The following is a 21,840-nucleotide window of genomic DNA, read 5'->3' as shown; positions in this document are numbered from 1 at the left end:
TTCTTGAAAATTACAGATGACTTCCAATAACCATACCCAATTATTTATTTAAGCATTATCTATTATAAACTATTTATAAAGAACCCCTAAAAACCTAAAAAATGCAACTGGGGACCCATTTGAGGTTTTAGGGGCCCTATAAAAAATAGGTAATAATCGAGAACGGTTAAATGAATAATTGGATATGATTATTGGAAGTCTTCTGAAGTAAAACAAAGTTTTGCGATCGAAAAATATTGATTTCAAGTATTCCATACCATTTCTACGAAAACTTTTTTCCCCCCATATAAAATACATGGAGTATTTTGAGCGCTTTGAGCGACCTCTAAATATTTTTTGATTTCAAAATAAAAAGTCGGCGGTATAATTTTTTCCTATGGGAGAGAGCATTAAAATTCCCTCTTTACTCTTTTTGGACCACCCTAATGTACATATAATACCCACTACTCCAATTTCTTGTCTAACGAAAGCTATGCTCTTTGGTGAAGCATTTGCCATAAAAATTCCCTCGTATGCAAGTTTGATAATTCTACATTGGAGGTGACCACATGTGCTTATGTACATATGTATATGTGAACGCTTTTTTATTGAGTGATTCATACACACAACTGCTTACATATGTATGTTTGTTTATGCGCAAAATCGTATGTATGTATGTATGTAAGTCTCTTAACAATTAGAAATCGTTTTTATTTATCTCTTACTCATTACTAATTGCCAAAATAGAGACAAATACACATACATACATAGTATTTACAAGCGTACAGATGTATGCAAACAAAATAAAGGTTCTGCGCAATAAAATCAAAATAGAAGCTACAAATCTAAACAAATATTTATCATATGGCTGGTAAAAAATATGAATGGATATTAAGGTGGTGCAAAACTTTTGCACCATAATTTTATTGCTTGAAGATTTCTGAAGGCAAAACATTTATTTTTAAAGATTTTATAGCATTTCTACGAAGAAAAAAATTTATGTATGTCATCAGCTGAGTGAAAAATCGCCCTATCTCTGCTGCCGGTTCGAAAACGACCTATCACAGCAAATAGTTGTAGAACGCCCTATATCAGAATTTGGTTCAAAAATGCCCTATATCAGCTGTCGCTTTGAAAACGCTCTATTCAATATAAATTCAAGGTATTGGCTGCTGAGTTAGGGCATTTTCAAACCGGCGGGCGAAATAGGACAGGCAGTCCGCCACTCAGCCGTCGATATGCAAAACTTGAAAGCACTTTCCATTTTCTATAATTCTCGGCAAGAGAATTGCAAAAACCAGATTTTCTTGTGTAATTTTTGACCACCCTAAAATACATTTGAGCTCATGAAAGAAGTAACACAGGTTTTGAAAAATATAACTCATACTTTAGTACTTTGACAGGGCCAAGTAGTTTGTTGCTTATCATTTTATCGTTTTATAATTTTAATTTGGGGCATGCGCATATGTTAGCGATACCATCTTTTTTTAAATATCTATAGATTTTTATGTAAAAATTGTTTCGATAAATTTATCAAAGTATTTATCGATATTTTCATTGAGGTAGTCAATGATTTAAGTATAACTATAATAGTTAAGCAACCCCATCGATAAATGTATCGATAAATTAATCGACATTATTTTTTAAATACTTATCGATACTGGTTTAAATATTAGTCTGTGTATTTTTATTGTTGTTGAACAAATGTCCGTCCTCAATTCTCAATTAAAGTTTTGGAGACAAAACATAAAAGATCGTCATACCAATTTATACGTATACCCAGTTGGAAGCAGCAATAACCAAAAATTTAAATTCATTAAATTTTGCATTTGCAAGCGGCATAACATTTCGGATGCAAAACTAATCGTTTTTTTTCACCACTGTAGTAGGTACAGCGTCAACCGGATAGCACTTCCAAAAATAAGAACTGGCTGAACGGGATTTTCTGGCCTTAAAATTATCTACTCAAATCATTCCATGCACTCGTAGGTATTTATATACTAATTTATTATAATTTTATTATTGTTTTTTTTTATTGATGATAACAATTACCACCATATTTTTGCAAAATGTTCAACAAGTTGCTGAATCATTTAAATACTATGAATGTGCGTGAATATCTAGCATAGAAAACAACAGATAACGGTACAACAAAGACTTAAAAGTGTTTTCAGTATTGCGGAAGAGAGCCCATGCCCATCAAACAGGTGTGTGTGTTTGCGTGTGTCTACCAACTACTCTCCATAACTTCCACTTAAAGAGCGTATATATGAACGATAAGAAAACTGCTTCAATGAAAGCTCACAAATCGTCGAATTTAAATCTATTTAGCCCGCAAAATTTTGTTCAGTTCTTACTTAAATGTTCACTTGTTCAGTTCGCTTCGAGTCCTAGACAGTTTTACAAAATACATCGAAATGGGTGTGTTTCTCGCTTTGTTTATACTCACCGTTACACTGGGTTTTCTCGTCCTCAAGTACCGTCATGGCTACTGGGCACGCCGTCACGTGCCACACAATGAGCCTAGCTTCCCGATGGGCGATTTCAAAAACTGGCAGAAAACACAAACGTTTGTCGAAGTTTTTTTGCCAGTCTATAATAAATTCAAAGGCAGGGCTCCCTTTGCCGGCATGTTTTTGATGTTTCGCCCCATCGCACTAATTTTGGACATTGATTTAGTGAAAAATATTCTTATCAAAGACTTCAACAACTTTCACGATCGCGGTGTCTTCCACAACGAGAGAGACGATCCACTCACCGGCCACTTATTCGCTTTGGATGGGCAAAAGTGGCGCGCACTGCGTCAAAAACTATCACCGACCTTCACATCCGGTAAAATGAAGTTTATGTATCCCACCATCACCAAGGTGGCTGAGGAGTTCGTACGAGTTATGCAAGAAAAGCAAGCGACGTCTGCTGGTGGCATCATAGAAATGGGCGATTTAGTATCCCGCTTCACCTCCGATGTGATTGGTACCTGCGCTTTTGGCATCGAATGCAACGGCCTACGCAATCCGACCGCAGAATTTGTGGTGATGGGACAGAAGGCGGTCAGCGAAAGGCGACATAATAAATTCGTAGATGCTCTGCTTGAGTCAGCGCCTAAGTTGGCGCGTGCACTACGAATGCGGCAAATATCACAGCAAGTGCACGACTTCTACATGGGCATAGTCCGTGAGACTGTCTCCTTCAGGGAGAAGAACCAAGTGACCCGCAGAGATCTGATGCAAATTCTGATTGAATTGAAAACGAAAGATGGCAAGGATGGCGGTCTCACAATGGATCAAATTGCCGCACAGGCTTTTGTTTTCCTATTGGCCGGCTTTGAGACCTCGTCCACTACAATGGGCTTCGCACTGTACGAATTGGCTAAGCATGAGGATATACAAGAGCGGCTACGCAAAGAAATTTTGGAAGTGCTTGAGCGGTATAATGGCGAATTCACCTACGAAGCAATGATGGATATGCATTATATGGAGCAGGTGTTTTCGGGTGAGTAGTGGTTGTGAAAATAAGTATATCACTGGCTTATTCCTATACGAAATTTTCGCATATAATTCCAGAGACCTTAAGGAAATACCCAGTACTGCCACATTTGACACGCGAGGCCAATGCGGATTATAAAACCGGAGACTCGCGCTACACTATCGAAAAGGGCACTATGATAGTTATATCCGTAGATTCCATACACTATGACCCCAAATACTACCCCAATCCAGAACAGTTCGACCCCGAACGTTTCACGGAGGCGGAAATCAAGAAGCGACCCGCATGCACATGGCTACCGTTCGGCGATGGGCCACGCAATTGTATCGGCTTGCGTTTTGGCAAAATGCAAGCAGTAGTTGGACTGACATATTTGCTGCGAAATTTCAAATTCTCACTTTGTGAACAAACCAATGTCAGCAAGCACGGCATGAAGGGAAGAGTCTTGCTGCATTCGGTTGATGGAATTAAATTGCGTGTGGAGCCTGTGTAGATAAATTAATTTTCGGGTATAAGCTGAAATAAATTTGACTGCTAATTTTATTTAAAAAAAGATGTGAATATGTAAATGTATGTAAGTTTATAATATAGTATAAATGAGTTAATAAAACATATTGTTGCTAATTTATAAAAAAAAATATATTGACGTATAATCGATATTTGAGGCACTTAGCAATTCCAATTACTTAGTCACTCATTGCTTGCTAATTTATCAGTTTCGGTGTCATTTGGCGCTGAGTGGAAGTCCTATAAGATAATATATTTTTTGTTTAATCATTTAAAAAAAAACAGATATAAGTACTATATCGCTGTGTTGTAGTGGCTAGCAGTGCGCTCTACCATTCCACAAGGCCGGGGTTCAACCCAACATAAAAAATTAAAAAAAAAAATTTCTAATAGCGGTCGCCCCTCGGCAGGCAATGGCAAACCTCCGATTTAGGATTAGAATGAACTGAACCGATCTGAAAGTAATTAAAAAAATCATATTATTTTGACACCATTGATAAATTTTTGAAACATCTTAATGAATATTTTTACGCTTAAAATTTTCTATCGGCCGAGGTGTTTTTGTAGAATATATTAAAGCCCAATTTATTTACGAAAAAATTAATGCATGTATTTTTAAATCAGTTCAATTCAGGTAAATCTTTATATTTTTAAGAAATATTTTGGCGAAGGTCTCAAAATATAATAAGTTTTAGAATACCCATGGAAAAACAGTACCGGGTTGTTTTTTTTTATGGAGAGTGATGCACCCTAATGTACATATGTAAATATCCCTTTAGTTATACCAGAGTTTTGCGTTAGTAGAAACTGTTTGAACAAATTCGCATAATTTTCATATTTTCTACACTTCATTACATTCATTACCCATATGTATGTATGTGTGGAGGTACTTATATCTAAAATTTACAAAATCCCAATATCTCGCATTTACCCCAAATGCCAGTATAAGCTCTCATTTCTTAAGGACCATTACTTGTTTTTGTTTGCTTTGATTCAAAAATTGTTCCAAGTAAAATGGCAATCTCATTTGCATGTAGAACATACATGCATATAGCAAGGTGCAAACACTGTATATGTATATCTAATTATGTTCCCTGTCGGAAAATCAACTATGCATTTTAAAAGCAAGTTGAAAGAAATTCTTCCTTTTTTTCTGGTTAGCAACTGACTTTATTAAAATGGCGATGTCCTGGGTGCAATACAATTGTTCCATTTTGCATTTGATTTCCATTACTTTCAAATGTGTTTGGCTTAAAAAACTTCAAAATCAGTGATTTTCGGTTAAATATGCTTTTCTTCTGCACTTCACAGATGCTTTTTCTTCTAATTTTCATATGTTTCGTCGGATGACAATTGCAAACGCAGAACCTCATGCAATATAGCAAACAATGGAAAACTCCCCTGCGCACCCAGCTACAGCCAAAGTCCTCGTATGTGAACGTGTTCTCAAATGATCAGTTTGAATTATATACATTTCATACAATTATTAATTTCGCATAGAGAGAGAATTTCTTTAAAAATAGTTTTCATGTTCAAAAAAATTGCTTGGGAGATTTTTAGTGAATTTTCTGCATTTTTGTTTTAAAGGTGAATTTTCGAGACTGTCTGCTTTACTCCGATAGGGTTGTTACTTACATGCAATTGTATAGTGCATAGTCAGGTACTTAAGTGAAAACTCAATGGCCGAGTAGGGATTTAGGCGAAATTTTAAAGGCCAGAATGCTAAAATGCGAACAAAAGAAACAATCTTGCAAGTCATTGGGCCAGATACTCAATATAAGTACATACATATGTATGTAAGTATTCAAAAATTGATAAGGCAAATGCTTGTCAACATTCGAAAAAACTAAATTTTAAAAATATCATTTTTACAGTCTCAATTATCCGCAATTCATTATTAATGTGCCTTTCAAATAAACTTCTTGGAAAAATTGCATTACTTGCTTCAAAATGAAAAGTGTGTGGATACATGCACAGTTGCCACTTTCTTCTATTTTATGTGCCAAAATGTAAAAACTGCTACAGATTTAATTATTAAAATATTTTCAATTTTCTAGTGATTTGTGAACTATCTTATAATGCTGGAACATACCTCCCTTAAGTTAAATAAAATAGAACTATATAGATCCATTAAGTGCCATGCTCCAGATTTTGGCCGGAGACAATAACCGCTCCCCGAAATGTAAGGTCGAGGCCACGCAAGGAGCGGCAAAGCGGCGTCATACAGTAATGCCGCTCGGCCACTCAGTGCGTGGCCACTTCAATAGATTTTATATGTTTTAATCAGCCGCTTAGCAGCTCGCCGCTTTGCCGCTCATTGCGTGGCCTCGACCTAAGAGTCTCTGACCTACTCTTGAAGTCCTGTTAGGTAGCGTCTAAAAGTCCTCGGACCTTCTCGACTGAAATCCACAAGTCGTTCCGAGATTCCTCTGAGGCTATGAAACATTTCTTGAACTTTTGGCGGATCACAAAAATGCTGGGGACCACATAAGCTCCGTTGGAGCCCACGTTTTGCGAGAGCATCAGCTCTTTCGTTACTGTTATGAGTGCTTAATTGCAGTAGCTCACAAACCTAGATGTAGCTTTGAAAGAGTGCAGGGCTTTTGATGAAGAGGACACTACTGGCAGGCTATTTCCGTCTAGTGTAATCCGTATTCATAAATTTTTTTTCATAAACCCCAATAAATACCCCTTTTGCTATGCCATAGATATCTACTTAAAACAGTTAATTTGGTTTCTTATCAAAAGTGCTATTAATTTACTTTATGATCCACTACTACTGGCTCTTTTGTGATAAATTATTTGTAAACTAATTTTATTTATTTACAATACATTACATTTTAAAGTCTCTACTCTATTTTTATTACTAAAAAGCTGTTAATATTAATTTATTTAGCTTCAAGTGCAATATTTTTCTTATTTTAGTTGTTGCTGCGTGCAAGAAAATTACCAAAAGGAAGAGAGAAAGAAAATTACCCAAAGGAGGAGGGAAACTAAGAATGTAAGTGCACTACACTTTTTTCTATATTTTTTTTACCTTATTCTCATTTTATCTCAATTACCACCTTACACTGATTTGCTTAACAAAAATCGACGTAGGCGAGCTTTGCAGCAACAAGCACTGAAGCACATTGTTCCCAAGGTGGGTTATTTCTCAGATTTTGTGTCTTCTCTTTTTATGCGTCCGTCTCAACGGAGCTACTAAGTAAGCAAAATAATAAAAAAAAAAACATTTCAGTAATTCATAGTAAATGCTTTGTTTATTCATCTAGCAGCTTTGGTTGTTTATTGAGTGGGGAAGAGTTAGCTGGTAGAGGACTATAATATTTGCATAAAATCACCGTATTTATATCTACACGCATATAGTACAAATTTGCATGATCGTAGTTAATGAAAGATTGCTTTTGAAATAAGCAATCTTTAAAGTGATTATTTGTTTGGGATTAAACTTTCGAAGTCAGACAATGAAGCAGCCCCTGAGGCTCCACATACTCTATACCGGCGATGGGCACCACCTTGCTCGCGCGGGCAAAGTTCTTTTGAGCTCTATACATTTTGTATATGTGCGCGCAGAGTAAAAGCTCTCTCTGACCATCGCTGTTCTTTACCAGCTGTTCTTTACCAGCGATGAGCAGATAGAGCTTTTACTCTGCACGCGCCTATACCAAATCTATAGAAATCTTAAAAGAGCTTTGACCGCGGGCAAGGCGATGCCCATCACTACTCTATACTAATCACGACCAAAACATATGCTGAGAAACATGCTTTTTAAAGCCTTCTATAGGTTTAATATCAGTAATAAGTACAGAGAACTTTCACCCCGTTTGTAGTCATAAAAATGCAAAAGAGGCTTGAAAGAGCTCTGCATGCAACCAAGCTGCTGCCCATGACCGTTTTATATGGACGTGCAGAGTCTAAAAGCTGTCTGTGATCATCTCAGTAATGCTGAGAGAGAGCTTTTGCTCCGTGCTCTTGCCTGCGGGCAAAGCTCTTATAAGCTTAATATACATTTTGTATAGCCGCCAGTAGGGTAAAAGCTCTCTCAGCCCATCGCTGATATACAATCTACAGAGAGCTTTGAAGAGTTCCGCCCATGGGCGCTCTTTTGAGCATCACTACATCATCTCGCCTCTTATGTAACATAAGTTATACTTCATATTTGGTTCAACATAAGCACTAGTTGTAAGCTTTTAAAAGCTACCGTTACAATTTATATACGCCTGGCACAAACTAAGAGCTCTACCTGGGCCCTACTGATTTAAGTTGAATGCACACAATGCATACGCTCTCAATGTCCTAATCACTCTCTGCCATTGCTTGTTAGAGATCCGACATTCATGTTCGCAAGATTCATAAAAATAAAATAATATATGTATATGGCGGATGTTTTTTGTTTTGAAGAAATTATATAATTTCTTATTTACGAACCCCTAACTGTGTCACCCATTATTTCTTTATTATCATCAATTGAGAGTGCGTTCTTAAGAAAAGCTCTCCCTGTTATTTCACCACTTTATGCAAGCCCAAACACACATTAGTTCTCTAAATAAACTTGTCTAAAAACCAAAACGCATTGCTTGTTTACAAGTAACAATATCATAACACGAGTTATTCAAATTTTAAATATAACAGTAGCGACATATAATACTTAAAATTGGGTGGCCCAAAACATACTAGATCTGACGAATTTAATAATTCTGCTTACTCTTGTGTATGGAATCCAAAGCAGAATTATAATAAGAAGTAGACTGAAACCAAAACTCCCCACAACGCTCAAAACTGCGAGATCTACTTAGCCATTTTCTATGCACAAAGCGATACCGGCAAATGCCACGCGCTTAAGCGCAACGAAGATAACATCAGCAGTGAAAAGTTTGAGCACTTGCGAGTTGTTGTATGCTGTTTGTTTTATTTATAAATGTTTATTTGCTTCTATACTTGCCCTGCTGGTCGGCATAAACAAAAAAAAATACTATTTAATATGCCCGTCTGCTGTTGTCACTGCTATCAGTAATAGTAAAGCATTGAGACGAGCGGTATTTCGCTTAAAATTCTGTTAAATAGCCAAAATTTTATTTAAAGGCTACAATTTTTAACTTTGCTACTTAAATAAAATAAAACCGAAAGAATGTTTCTACTGTTAACTCTCATCATCTTCGCATTGGCGCTCGTGGTGTTCGCGCTCGAGCGGCATTACACCTATTGGCAGCGACGTGGGGTGCCACAGGTTGCGCCCCGTTATGTGGTTGGCAACATCCAGCGCACACCTGGCGGTCAAGTGCAGCTACGCCACTTCAACAAGCAACTCTACGAGGAGTACAAGAAGCGTCGGCCTTTTGTGGGCATGTATATCTTCTTCACGCGCGCCGCACTCATACTCGATTTGGATGTCATCAAAGACATCTGCATTAGTAAGTTTTCGAACTTCCAAGATCGCGGTGTTTTCTCGAATCCACGCGATGATCCACTCACCGGTCATCTGTTTCGCTTGGAGGGCGAGCAATGGCGCGCCATGCGCCAGAAACTCACGCCCGTTTTCTCTTCAGGCAATATGAAATACATGTTCCCCACCGTGCTGAAAGTGGGCAATAAACTGACGCAAGCATGCCACGCGGCGATCGCGGACAGCACACATAAGGGTGAGCTGGAAATGAAGGAGCTCTGCGCGCGCTACACTACCGATGTGATTGGCACTTGCGCTTTTGGCATTGAGTGCAATAGCCTACGCGATCCGCAGGCTGAGTTCAGACGTCGCGGCCATGCCGTCTTCTCCGAACCACGGCACTCACAACTCGTGCAGACATTCATGCTGATGAATCCAGATTTGGCACGTCGTTTGCGTTTGAAGTTCTTTCCCGACCACATCATACAGTTCTATGTGGATGTAGTGCGTCAAACGGTGGAGCTGCGACAGCGCGACAGAGTCAAACGCAATGATTTTATGGATTTGATGATCGCCTTGAAGGCGGAAGACGAGCGTTTGTCAGCGAAAAGTGATGGCATCGACCTTTCGCAAGGTCTTACTCTGCTGCAAATAGTGTCGCAAGCGTTTGTCTTCTTTGTGGCCGGTTTTGATACGTCTTCGACGACCATGTCGCTGTGTCTATACGAGCTCGCATTGAATCCGGCGATACAGGAGAAGGCGCGTAATGAGATCGAACATGTGCTGAAAGCCCATAACGAACAGCTCACATACGAGGCGCTAAATGAAATGCAGTATCTTGATCAAGCAGTGGATGGTGAGTAAAAGTGCGCGATATCTTCAAACATTACAGCTTTTACCTCCTCTTCTATTTTCTAGAAACACTGCGCAAATACCCCGTTGTGCCGTATCTGGTGCGCAAAGCTAAGGAGGACTACTTGGTGCCCAACACCAATGAGGTCATCGAAAGCGGGTCTCTTGTAGTGTTGCCTGTGCACGCCATTCAACACGACCCTGAGCTATACCCGGAGCCGGATAAGTTTGATCCCGAACGTTTTAACACCGAAGAGCATAGTGAGCGTCATGCTGCTGCGTACATGCCATTTGGCAAAGGACCTCGCGCCTGTATTGGCTTGCGTTTTGGCAAAATGCAGGCCAAGGTAGGGTTGGTTAATTTTCTGCGTCATTTCCAGTTCAGCAGATCCGCACGAACTCAAGTGCCACTCGATTTTATTGAACGCATTTTCCAAATCACACCAGCCAGCGGCATATATTTAAATGTGGAGCCTTTGAAAGTCGCGCGATAGGACAACAAATAGTTTTTTATGGCAATGAAATGAGTTTTGAAATAGACTTTTTAATTTATAGTTGAAATGTTGCGTCATTAAGTTATTAATAAGTCTCCACGTAAAATAAAACCTCGGGAATTTTTCCTTGCAAGGTGCGTATTCGTTATAAGAAAAACCTGCTTGATAAGACTGCTCAATCTGAAACTTTTACTTGAAATTATATGCTCAAGCAGATTTTGGCTCTAAGAAGTGAAACCCGATTCTACAGGAAATCCTAACTCGGCATTGGGGACAGCCTAGAAAGAGGGTTACCCCATCTCAGTTCCTGAAAAATAGACAGGGTAAATTAAAATAGAGCGTAGTAACCATTTGGGTACGCTTGCATCCAGCTCAGCTTAGCTCGTCGGATAGGGGTTGGTTTTGTAAATAACTCAGATGTGCAATGTACTTCGCCAACAATCATAAAAATATTATCGTATCCATGCGGCCATATGCCGATTGTTAAATAAAACCGCTATATTGCAAACCCACGTCTGGTCCTTAATGGTCCACCCACATCTGTCGTTCCTACTTAGTTGCCTCCGCTCCTTCATATCACAACTGTCTGCCCTGTCTCGTTCAGTCTCACGGTTCGCCGTAAGCCTGTCACATCGCACCCAATGGGCCCGTTCGTCCATCCATCCATCCATTAATTTGTTCATTCGGATAGCTTCTTACTGAGCTATCCAGACTAAATCACTGATTTGACAGAATTCACCGTCTAGAGCTTTACTATGAATGAACCGTGCTATAGATCGATCTGTCCGTTCTGTACAGCAGTAGTCTTTCCGTTATTTTGTTATTCTTCCTAACCGTCGACTTAACTAAATTAATCGCAATTTTTGCTCTCTTCTCCTTTAACCAAAAATTTCTTCTTAATTTTTATCATTTCTGTACACTTTCCTCCAAAATTTATTCTCCAAAGTGTGGTCTACCTACGCCTCCTGTATGCGGAAAGTGGGCGGTTTCGAATCTCTATTTGGGTTGTTATCTATAAATTAACTATATTTTTCTTCCCAATGCGCCTGTAGAAAACATTCGCACCAGAAGGAGGGAGTACAGAATTTCGTGTGCATATAATAAACTAGATTTGTGATCGCGAGCATTTCAACCGTGTCCATGGAGTAATCAGTGACTTCGCTGCAAATGACTTACGGTGCCAAAAAATCACATACAGAAAGCAAGGGATTCCTCCTATCGTTAACCCCTACGGAACTTAGAGTCTTACGTGTGCCTTCCCGGTGAATTACCGCCTGCTGGTCTAGGCGAAGATGACCACTACACAGAATCTACTGCCAATGGGAATCAACAAGAAAACTACTAGTCACTAAAAGTTTCGCTGCCACAATTTCTACAGAAATTAAGCACCTCCTCCCTAAATATGCACGAAGTTTGCATTTATTGGACCTTTTTAGAAAGATAATAGCTTAGCTCGCATACTATCGTTAACTGACTTGTAAGCTTACCTAGAGATTTTTTAGGATCTAGGATTCATAAACTGAATGCCCAGTACGTAGCTAAGGAACGGTAGCGGTCATGTGGTCCTGCGACAGTCGGGAGAGTAGTCGGTTCGAAGTATTATAAATAGCAGTCGTAATCCGAATATCAGACGTTTTAGTAAAAAAAATACGGCAAACCGGTTAAGAATTCGCTAGCGGGGAATTATTAGAGCGAATGTGTCACTGCTCAATGTGGCCGGCGCAGGTTTGGCTAAAACACAGTGATAGCGAAAACTATTATAACAAAATTAATATAGATAAATATTTATTTTTTTGTTATTTTTTTTTTTTTAATTCGTGCTTAACCTAAAATTTTCTTGTAAAACTTTAAAAATTACCAGGCTGTTGAAATAACCAAACAATAAATGCTTCCCTTTCGAGAAAGAACAATGCGTGAGTCTCACAGCAAAAGAACACATAGTTTCTTGATACGAAAACCGCGAAATTTGCATTCTTTTTCGTGATAAGCTTTTAAAACTTATACGCATATATATGTATATATATGTATGTATGTACCCCAGAAGCGTTTATAATTTACGAGAGCGCACTGCACTAAGCGAACGGCAAAGTAAACTAAGTGAACCTCTCAGCAGCGGTTGCAGTTGCAGTTGGCCAGTCGAACAGAATAGTTGGTGCCTGATATTTCATTCTTAAAGCTCGCATACCTACTAAAAAGTTATCATATATTAAAGCATTGATTATATACGCACATAGAAAAAATTTTGCTACGGAATTATCATTATTTTTAATAAGAATCTTCTACCTACGAACATGTCTGCTGCGGTATTCTGCGCGCTGCTAGCCACCGTCCTAGCCATACTCTATATACAGCTGCGCCGCCACTATAGCTATTGGGCGCGCCGCGGTGTTCCACACGAGCCACCGAAATTCTTCGTCGGCAATATGAGCGGCATTGGTACACTTTATCACTGGAAGGAAATCAACGCGCGCATTTATAATCGTTTCAAGGGCCAAGCGAACATTATTGGCGCGTATACATTCTTTAAGCGCGTCGTCTTCATCATCGAACCCGAACTCATCAAGCGCATCTTAATAAAAGACTTCAACTATTTCGCAGATCGCGGACTCTTTCACAATGTGCGCGATGATCCGCTCACCGGCAATCTGCTGTTCTTGGATGGCGAACAATGGCGCGTGCTGCGTCACAAGCTATCGCCCGCCTTCTCCACTGGCAAGATACGCTTCATGTTCCCCACTATGGTGGCGGTAGGTGAGCGGCTTGTCGGCGCTTGTCAGCGTCTTATTAATATTGGCGGCACTGTTGAGCTGAAGGAGCTCTGTGCGCGCTACACTACCGATGTGATTGGTGAAGTCGCCTTTGGCATAGAGTGCAACAGCCTGAAGGACCCGTATGCCATATTTAGACGCATGGGTCGCACTATTTTTGAAAAACCACGTCATTCGCTACTCGTGCAAGCTTTCATGTTTACCGATCCAAATATGGCACGCAGACTGCGGCTGAAAAACTTTCCCGATGATGTGAGCGACTTTTTTATGGGTGCAGTGCGTGAAACTGTGGGGTACAGAGAGAAGAACGGCGTGCAGCGTAATGATTTTATGGATATGATGTTGGAGATGAAGGCGCAGCGTGATCGTTTGGAGCACACTGATATCAGGGAGGACGATTTAACGAACGGTTTGAGCATCGAACAGGTGGCCGCACAGGCGATGGTCTTCTACTTGGCGGGCTTTGAGACCTCATCAACGGTAATGTCTTTCTGCATTTACGAATTGGCATTGCAACCAGAGCTGCAAGAGCGACTGCGTGAGGAAATTTTCGGGGTTTTACAAAAAACTGAAGGAAAGGTGACCTATGAGGCAATCAAGGAGATGACTTACCTTAAGAAAGTGATGCAAGGTAAGCATGCATTTTTGTTTTAATTAGCTACATTCAAACTACAATTTTTTTTACAGAAACGCTACGTAAACATCCCGTCATACCGCACCTGGTGCGCTTAACCACCGCTGACTACAGCATTCCAAACAGCAACATTACACTGGAGCGCGGCATGCGCATTTTCATACCCATCGACGCGATTCATCACGATCCAGATATCTATCCCGAACCAGAGAAGTTCGATCCTGAACGCTTCTCGCCAGAGGAAATCGAAAAGCGTCATCCTTTCACTTATTTACCCTTCGGTGAGGGACCCAGAAATTGCATTGGCATGCGTTTTGGTGAGTTTCAGACCTCCATCGGAGTCATACAACTACTGCGTAGCTTCCGATTCAAGCCATCAGCGCGTACTCAGGTACCCATAGTTTATGCGAAGAAGAATTTTCTTATCGCCGCAGACGGTGGCATACATTTGGCTGTGGAGAAGTTGGAGGAAACTATTTGAAAATTGAGCAAAATAAATTTTACTAAATATATGAACAAAAATTTTGTACTTCCATTTGCGGTTTTTTGTTGTCTGTCGATTAACTGAGCTACCTACATAGATAAATATGTATGTATAAGTACTTATGTAAAGCGCAAGTTTAAGTACTTAGGTATATGATAATTTGTTTAATAAATGCCTTTGTGTATCTTATCGACACTTGAACGCCTTCTTAAGTTTTTTTGTTCACTGCACTTTTATATAAAAAAATTGAGTATATTTACATACATATAATGAACACATTGTAATTCATAATCAGTAATAACATTGCCTCATCCAAGTTTTCTATAAAAAAATTCTTATAGTTCTTTTATTGAATGGAATTATAATTAATAAATATTTATAGTGCCGGATCAAAGTATTGGCACAGAGAATTTTTCGCAATGTATGCAAAGTTTTTTACTTGAATTTCTTTTCGCACATTATTTTTTTTAAATACAGTTAGTATGAAGATCTACTTTCAAATCAGATTTTTGAGAAAAATTCTAAGTATGCAGTTTTAAATCCCATTATATTTTAGTATAACATAGTGCAAGCTTGAAGTTGCCAGAAACCTGCGTTGATTTTTGGCAATTTTTTCACGCAGTTTCTTCCATGCAAATTATGTGCGACATTTTTTTTTTTGTATGGAAGAAACTGCGAATAAGAAATTGTCAAAAAACAAAGGGGTTCTCTAGCTATTCAAGCGTGCACTTTATTATACCAAAATTAAATGCGCTATAAAACTGCATACTTAAAATTTTTCTAAAAAATCTGATTTGAAAGTAGAACTTCATACTAACTATATTTTTATAAAAAACAATCAGAGAAGAAATCAGAATAAAAAACTTTGCATTCACGGTGAAAAATTCTCTGTGCCAATATTTTTTTCGCGGCACTGTATATGTGAAGATAATAAATATTAACAAATATAAATAAATATTAACAAACTATCTATTAACAAATTAACAATTAAATAAGAGGGGTTTAATATATATTATAAAGTTGCTGAATTTATTTTTTATCTTTTTTGCCGATAGGCTGCCAATTTTTTTTGCCGGTCGTGTGCATATTGGAAGTGCTTCTTTGAAACGGAAATAAAAACTTCTTCGTGGGAGTTAAATTTTTGACGAAAAGCACCTAAGAAAATAAAGTGAAAGATTAAACTCCATTGGAAACCGGAAAATTTAATTAAGTAAAAAGTGGTAATAAATAATATTATGATCCGTACTTCTTATTGCCGCAGTCGTTGCCAAACCAATAGCGCTGCTTTTGGTACCAGTTCCCTTCCACGAGAAAAGTTTTGCTACCTCATCTGTAATAATTTTTTTTTAATGAATCATTTATTGACGCTCGTACGGATAAGGCTTCGGATTTCGCACGCCTTTTTAATTGAGAAGCCATATTATGAATAAAACATTAAGTTCATTAACTGCAAAGACCTAATAAACTAGCAAATTAAAAAAATAAATAACTATAAACTTACGAGATAGGGGAATTAAACGTTTAAATCCTTTAGTGTTACTCCGCGCAGCCTGTGAAAGAATTGCAAAACTCGTTAAATTAATTTGCATTATTGAATTACATATGTAGTAGCTACTTACAAGAAGTTTAATTATAAAAGAAAGTGGTAGATCGTCCTTGGCGTTTGCACCAGTCTGCCAATAAATCACATACTTAATAATTTTCTTAAATTGAATATTTAACAAACTACTTATAAAATATTGTGATTGAAGAAAAATTGTCAACAAAACTAAAATTTTTTCTTGTGCTGACAAATTACTACAAGCCTCTTTCTATTATATTTTTTTTGTTTTATCGTTTACGAGCTTTTCTCTAACTATTTGGCGATACGAGAATCCCTCGTAAAACATAATGTTCGTAAAATGTATGTTTTCTTGCTGGCTGGGTATGTATACACAAAAGTATGTATGTATGAAAATAATTTGTATAAATTAAAAGCAGGTTTCATTTGCATCGCTTTTATTTTGCTCACAGTCAAGAATTTTTAATTGCATTATTCAATTTTTTATGAAAGCTTTCAAATGCTCTTGAGCGTATGTACTATGTACATATGTGCGTGTGTATGTTTGCATTCTTTGCAAAATGAATATTTTTTATACACTTGTTAGTGGCTAATGGCATGTACATGCGCATGCACTAAGTATATGAATCTGTGTGGGTGTATGAGATACTACGAATTATGTTAGCAAAACAAAATGAGCACAAAAATACAACTAAAGTGGGGTTAGATAGAAGTTCGCTTAGTTGTTATACTTAGTGTTGTTGCGAAATTTTTTTAAGGTGGAAAAAGTCCGACGATCGGAGACGCGAGTGAATATTTTGCTGATCTTCAAGATTTCTTTAAAAATAATTACAATAAAGAGCAGTTTTTCGAAATTTTAAATATCGCGCAAATGTATGATATTGATCTAGCTAAAATCGATTGCCAACGAATTATTGAAATATTCAGATTTTTTTTCACTTTTAAAACTTTTTCACACATTTTTAAGATTTTTTACAATTTCCTCAATATTTTTTCACGAATGTTCGCGATTTTTTGAGATTTTCGGGCATTTCCAAACGTTTCGGGATTTTCTCAGTATTTTCTTGGAGATTTTTTTAAAAGTTTTCTTTTAATGTTGAATTTTTTTCTTAATTTTCAGGATTTCCGAGATTTCTTAGGACTTTTTGAAATTTTAAAAAACTTTTGCAAGTCTTCTGTGTGTCTTTTATTTTTGGTCAATTTCGAAATACGAGTATTCAGTTCTTTGCATAATTTTTTGGTCTTTACGGGAGGTTTTAGGACTTCCCTTTGCTTTTTGTCGACCTTTTTAAACTTTTCGAGATTTTTTCAGTTTTTTTTTTTTGAAACTCAAACGTGTTGGTGCTTTTTTGTGAGTATTAGTTATTTTTTTTCTCTTTTTGGGATTGACAGTACTTTTTTAGGACTTCGCTGGTTTTGTTTAGAATTCTGAGGCTTTCCACACTCATAAAAAAGTTAGAGATTTTCTTTGGTGCTTTTGGTATAAGGAGTTTTTTTTACCATCATTTTTCAGGTTGCAGTGTGTCTCCTTTTTCTGTTTTTTTTTCAGGATTTTGCCTGTAGAACTTTGAAGATTTTTAAAATTTCAGTCTTTTTCGATAATTTTCCGGGACTTGAGTGTGCTTTTAGAAGTCTTCCTAATTTTGTTTCCCTTTGAGTATCGGTAGCTGTCTTATGACTTTTTCAGAGCTTTTATTTTATTTATTATATGTGAATTTATTTTCCTTTCCCATTACCTTATCACATGGGTTTATTTTTTTTGTTAATTCTAATTCTATCCATCGTCTGCCGCCAACGCCAACGCCCCAGCCATTGGCATAGAACGGCCTTCAACTTGAGCGGCTTTGGGTGTAAATAAATAAATGAAACAGAGTTTGATTTCTCGTGAAGCTTAAAGCTCTTTGCCAACACACACACACACACACAAACACATAATACTCGTCTTCATGCACTTGCTTGTATGGAGGAGATTATTTTCTAAAATTCCACATTCAGTGCATCAACAGCATTTGCCGCGTAAGCACATCGAAAAATAGCAAAAATAACTTTAAAATATAAAACTTTTCCGCCCTGTGTCTATCTAATCGATACATTGGCGCAACATGAGCATCTTTATTGCATTGCTAGCGATTGTAATCGCGCTGATCTTCTACTTTCTCAAATATCAACAGTCCTACTGGCGGCGGCGTGGTGTACCCCACGATGAGCCCAGCTTTCCTATGGGCGCTCTCAAGGAGTGGCGTCATACGAAATCGTTTTACGAGGTACTCGCGCCGGTTTATGAGAAATTCAAGGGCACCGGCCCTTTTTGCGGCATTTACTTTCTCATACAACCCGTTGTATTCGTGCTCGACTTAGAACTGATCAAAAAGATACTCATCAAGGACTTTAGCAATTTTCAAGATCGCGGTGTTTTTCACAATGAAGTCGAAGATCCGCTTACCGGCAATCTCTTCCAGCTGGACGGCCCGAAATGGAGTGGGCTGCGTAAAAAGCTTTCGCCCACCTTTACCTCCGGCAAAATGAAGTTTATGTTCCCAACCGTCGTCGAAGTGGCTCAGGAGTTCATCAAGGTAATGGGCGAGAAATCCAAAGACGCGCCTGATAACATCTTGGAGATCACTGATCTGCAAGCGCGCTATACCGCCGATGTTATTGGCTCCTGCGCGTTCGGCATCGAATGCAATAGTCTGCGCAACCCGAATGCTGAATTTGTGAAAATGGGTCGCAAGGCGTTGATCGAGCGCAGACACGGTAAGCTGGTCGACACGTTCATGGAGAGTTATCCACGGCTCGCGCGGAAGTTGAATTTGTGCTCGCTGACTAAGGATGTACACGACTTCTACATGGGCATTGTGCGTGAAACGGTTGAGTATCGCGAGCGAAATGAGGTGAAGCGCAATGATTTCATGAACATACTGTTGGAGATGAAGAACAAGAATGGCGAAGGTGATGGATTGACGGTGGAGGAAATTGCAGCGCAAGCATTCATATTTTTCCTGGCTGGGTTTGAAACCTCTTCCACTACAATGGGGTTTGCTCTCTACGAACTGGCCAGACAGCCAGAGATACAGGCTAGACTACGACGGGAGATAAACGAGGTGCTGGAGCGACACAACAACGCATTTACCTATGAGGCCATACACGAAATGAAATATCTCGATCAAGTTGTCTCAGGTAAAATTAATGAAAAAGACATAACAGTTTTCGTTTTTTCCACCATTTTTTCTTTTTACTTCACTTAGAAACTCTTCGCAAGTATCCAGTACTGCCGTGGGTGGAGCGCATCGCCAAGGCTGACTATGATACCGGCGACTCGCGTTATCTGATCGAGAAGAATATGCCTATCGTTATACTCACCTATGGCATACATCACGATCCCGAGTACTATCCCGAGCCCGATAGGTTTGATCCCGAACGATTCACTGAAGAGGAAATTAATAAACGGCCCTCATGCACTTGGCTGCCATTCGGTGATGGACCTCGCAACTGTATCGGTTTGCGTTTTGGCAAAATGCAGGCATTCGTTGGGCTCGCATTGCTGTTGAAGAACTTCAAATTTTCTTTTGCACCTCAAACACAAACTAAGTTGTCCTACAATAAGGAAAATGTATTGTTATCGGCAGAGCACGGCATTCATCTGAGGGTTGAGGCTTTATAGCGTAAGAACACAGTTGGAAAGAGAAGCAAATACGGGGCAAATTTGAAAGTAATTTTAAAATAAATTTTAAATAAATAGAAGTGAAAACCGATTTTAAAATAAAGTTAAGAATTTTTTTTACACGTGGAAACACTTTTTGTGCCTCAAATTTTCTAGCAACGTAAACTAAGAATTAAAAGGACAAGTAAATATGTACATACGAATTCATTTAACGCACGCCTTGTTGTCGCTATTATTTTTCTTGGTTATTATTATTATTACTATTATTATTTTATTTTTGTAAGTAAAAATCCCGTCCCCTATGTATGTGTGTATGTCCAGAAGAAAAGTTCGCCGTGCACCTACGAATCTATACGGAAAGCAACCTAAGAATATTTCAAATTTAAATTATATAAAAAAAATCACAAGCTTCAGTTGTCATGGCAACAGTAGTAGTTTTATAAAAGTCACTAATATTTTTGCCACTCTCACAGCGATCCAGTAGCGCAATTTCAAGTTCATTGAGCACCCTGTATTGGTTACAGTGGGAAATTTAAAGTTACATATGGATATTACAAATATCAAAATGAAAAACGTAACGGTGTGTCCCATTTGGTAGGATGAAATTTTTCCCCCCATAGAAAAATTGGGACATTTTAATGTACTTATATATATTACACCGTACCACCCTACAGGCAAACAAAAAAGATTGCCGTTCACCTTCGAATCTCAAATATTTTTGCATGGCAATTTCGAAAAAACAAAAAACTTTAGTATTTTTACGTCATACCTTCGGCACTTTCATTCGGATCTTAAAGTATGATATATCGATATTCTTAGCTCGAGGATTAATTTTTTTTTTTTTGTTCCGAAGTTTATTTAACTCAAGTACCCCTTTCTTGCCCACCAGAGCTCAGTTCTTATCACCCTAACGTACCACCCTAATGTCAGTGAATTAAAAAATCATTAAACTTTTGCTAAAGAAGTATTTCGATTATTCCAGTAGAAATATTTATTTAAGAAAAAATTCTTTTATTGTCGAATGCAAATGTCGCTGAAAAAATTATTATAAGACCACCCCTATGGTTGGCCAATAAAAAAATTTCGAAATTGCTTTGCGAAAAATATTTTAGATTCGAAGGTGGACAGCGATCTTTTTTTGGTTTCTTTTAAGGTGGTACGGTCTAATGTACACACATATTTACTTACTTAGCTGCTTTCCGAAAATGTGCCAATAATGGGAAAATAATTTCATGAGGTAAATATTAAACAGAATGAATAAGTCAGTGTGAGGGCAGGACCAGGATGAATGTATTTGCATAAAAATTTATTAAAGAAAAAATGTTTCGGGTAGGCGTCGGAGCCAATGATAACCATCAGTTACCACCTCTGCATGGTTGTAAGTCATGCAGAGTCCCTACGGCTAATAGCGCTGTGGCTTTGCCGCTTGAACTCTGTAAGAGTTTTTGGGGGTGTGCGTCAAGCGGGAGTGTTGAGCATTGGTTATTTATTTAGGTTCAAAAATTGGGTAGGCGCGGTGGCCAATGGTAGCTCTTGTACCACCTCTGTATGCTGAAAGTCATACAGAGCCCCAAACAGCTTGTAGCGGCTTTGGCTTTTGCTGTTTAAAACCACTCCGGTGGAGTGGTGATGCATCAAGCGGAATTGTTGAGCATGATTTGGAGTGCCAGCAATTAACTACTTTAGTAGGTTTTGTTCTGCGGAAGTTGAGAAGTGCATTAAAAATGCATACCCAATGAAGAACGAACGAATTATTTTTAAGCACAAGTGCGTGTGTTTATTCGCTGCACTTGGTTTTGGGCGGGAGTGCAATATACAAGTGCGTGTGTGTGTTCGCTGTTCTTTGTTTATGCGGGAAATGCATAAGTCGCTTAAACACAGAACAAAATATCGTTTTTGATCATTCGCTTAGACGCGCATGCAAGTAATCACGCGAGATTTTTAAATATCTAATCAAATATTGCTATTTTTTATTGGTGGTTATATAGCGAAGTGGCTTGCATATTAAAATTGTTGGTCTGCTTTTTGAAC

General features: G+C 38.3%; 3 protein-coding genes across 3 annotated transcripts; all 3 read left to right on the top strand.

Moving 5' to 3' along the window:
- Window positions 1-2,396: 2,396 nt before the first annotated feature.
- Window positions 2,397-4,099, top strand: LOC118744309 (cytochrome P450 6a22-like). The gene is made up of 2 exons (XM_036477224.1): window positions 2,397-3,471; window positions 3,543-4,099. The coding sequence occupies exons 1-2, from the start codon at window positions 2,397-2,399 to the stop codon at window positions 3,956-3,958; spliced, it is 1,491 nt and encodes a 496-aa protein (XP_036333117.1). The 3' UTR covers window positions 3,959-4,099.
- A 4,988-nt stretch (window positions 4,100-9,087) lies between these two features.
- On the top strand, window positions 9,088-14,593 carry LOC118745217. Its single transcript, XM_036478741.1, has 4 exons — window positions 9,088-10,211; window positions 10,274-10,698; window positions 12,936-14,100; window positions 14,157-14,593. Exons 1-4 carry the CDS (start codon window positions 9,101-9,103, stop codon window positions 14,582-14,584), a joined length of 3,129 nt encoding a protein of 1,042 aa, XP_036334634.1. The 5' UTR covers window positions 9,088-9,100; the 3' UTR covers window positions 14,585-14,593.
- A 3,564-nt stretch (window positions 14,594-18,157) lies between these two features.
- Window positions 18,158-19,969, top strand: LOC118744308 (cytochrome P450 6a22-like). Its single transcript, XM_036477223.1, has 2 exons — window positions 18,158-19,325; window positions 19,394-19,969. The coding sequence occupies exons 1-2, from the start codon at window positions 18,251-18,253 to the stop codon at window positions 19,807-19,809; spliced, it is 1,491 nt and encodes a 496-aa protein (XP_036333116.1). The 5' UTR covers window positions 18,158-18,250; the 3' UTR covers window positions 19,810-19,969.
- Window positions 19,970-21,840: the final 1,871 nt, after the last annotated feature.

The sequence above is a fragment of the Rhagoletis pomonella genome, unplaced genomic scaffold, assembly GCF_013731165.1.
Source record: "Rhagoletis pomonella isolate Grant_MI unplaced genomic scaffold, Rhpom_1.0 Rhpom_scaffold_00008, whole genome shotgun sequence".
Classification (NCBI taxonomy): Eukaryota; Metazoa; Arthropoda; class Insecta; order Diptera; family Tephritidae; genus Rhagoletis; species Rhagoletis pomonella.
The sequence above is the reverse complement of the archived record's forward strand: the minus strand, read 5'-3'. Positions and strand labels throughout refer to the sequence as shown.

Bases quoted from the DNA above. Each gene is read 5' to 3' on its own strand.
- LOC118744309 (XM_036477224.1), top strand. From the start codon at position 2,397: ATGGGTGTGTTTCTCGCTTTGTTTATACTCACCGTTACACTGGGTTTT. The intron at 3,472-3,542 runs GTGAGTAGTGGT...ATATAATTCCAG, and splicing joins TATGGAGCAGGTGTTTTCGG to AGACCTTAAGGAAATACCCA.
- LOC118745217 (XM_036478741.1), top strand. From the start codon at position 9,101: ATGTTTCTACTGTTAACTCTCATCATCTTCGCATTGGCGCTCGTGGTG. The intron at 10,212-10,273 runs GTGAGTAAAAGT...TCTATTTTCTAG, and splicing joins TCTTGATCAAGCAGTGGATG to AAACACTGCGCAAATACCCC. The intron at 14,101-14,156 runs GTAAGCATGCAT...TTTTTTTTACAG, and splicing joins CCTTAAGAAAGTGATGCAAG to AAACGCTACGTAAACATCCC.
- LOC118744308 (XM_036477223.1), top strand. From the start codon at position 18,251: ATGAGCATCTTTATTGCATTGCTAGCGATTGTAATCGCGCTGATCTTC. The intron at 19,326-19,393 runs GTAAAATTAATG...TACTTCACTTAG, and splicing joins TCTCGATCAAGTTGTCTCAG to AAACTCTTCGCAAGTATCCA.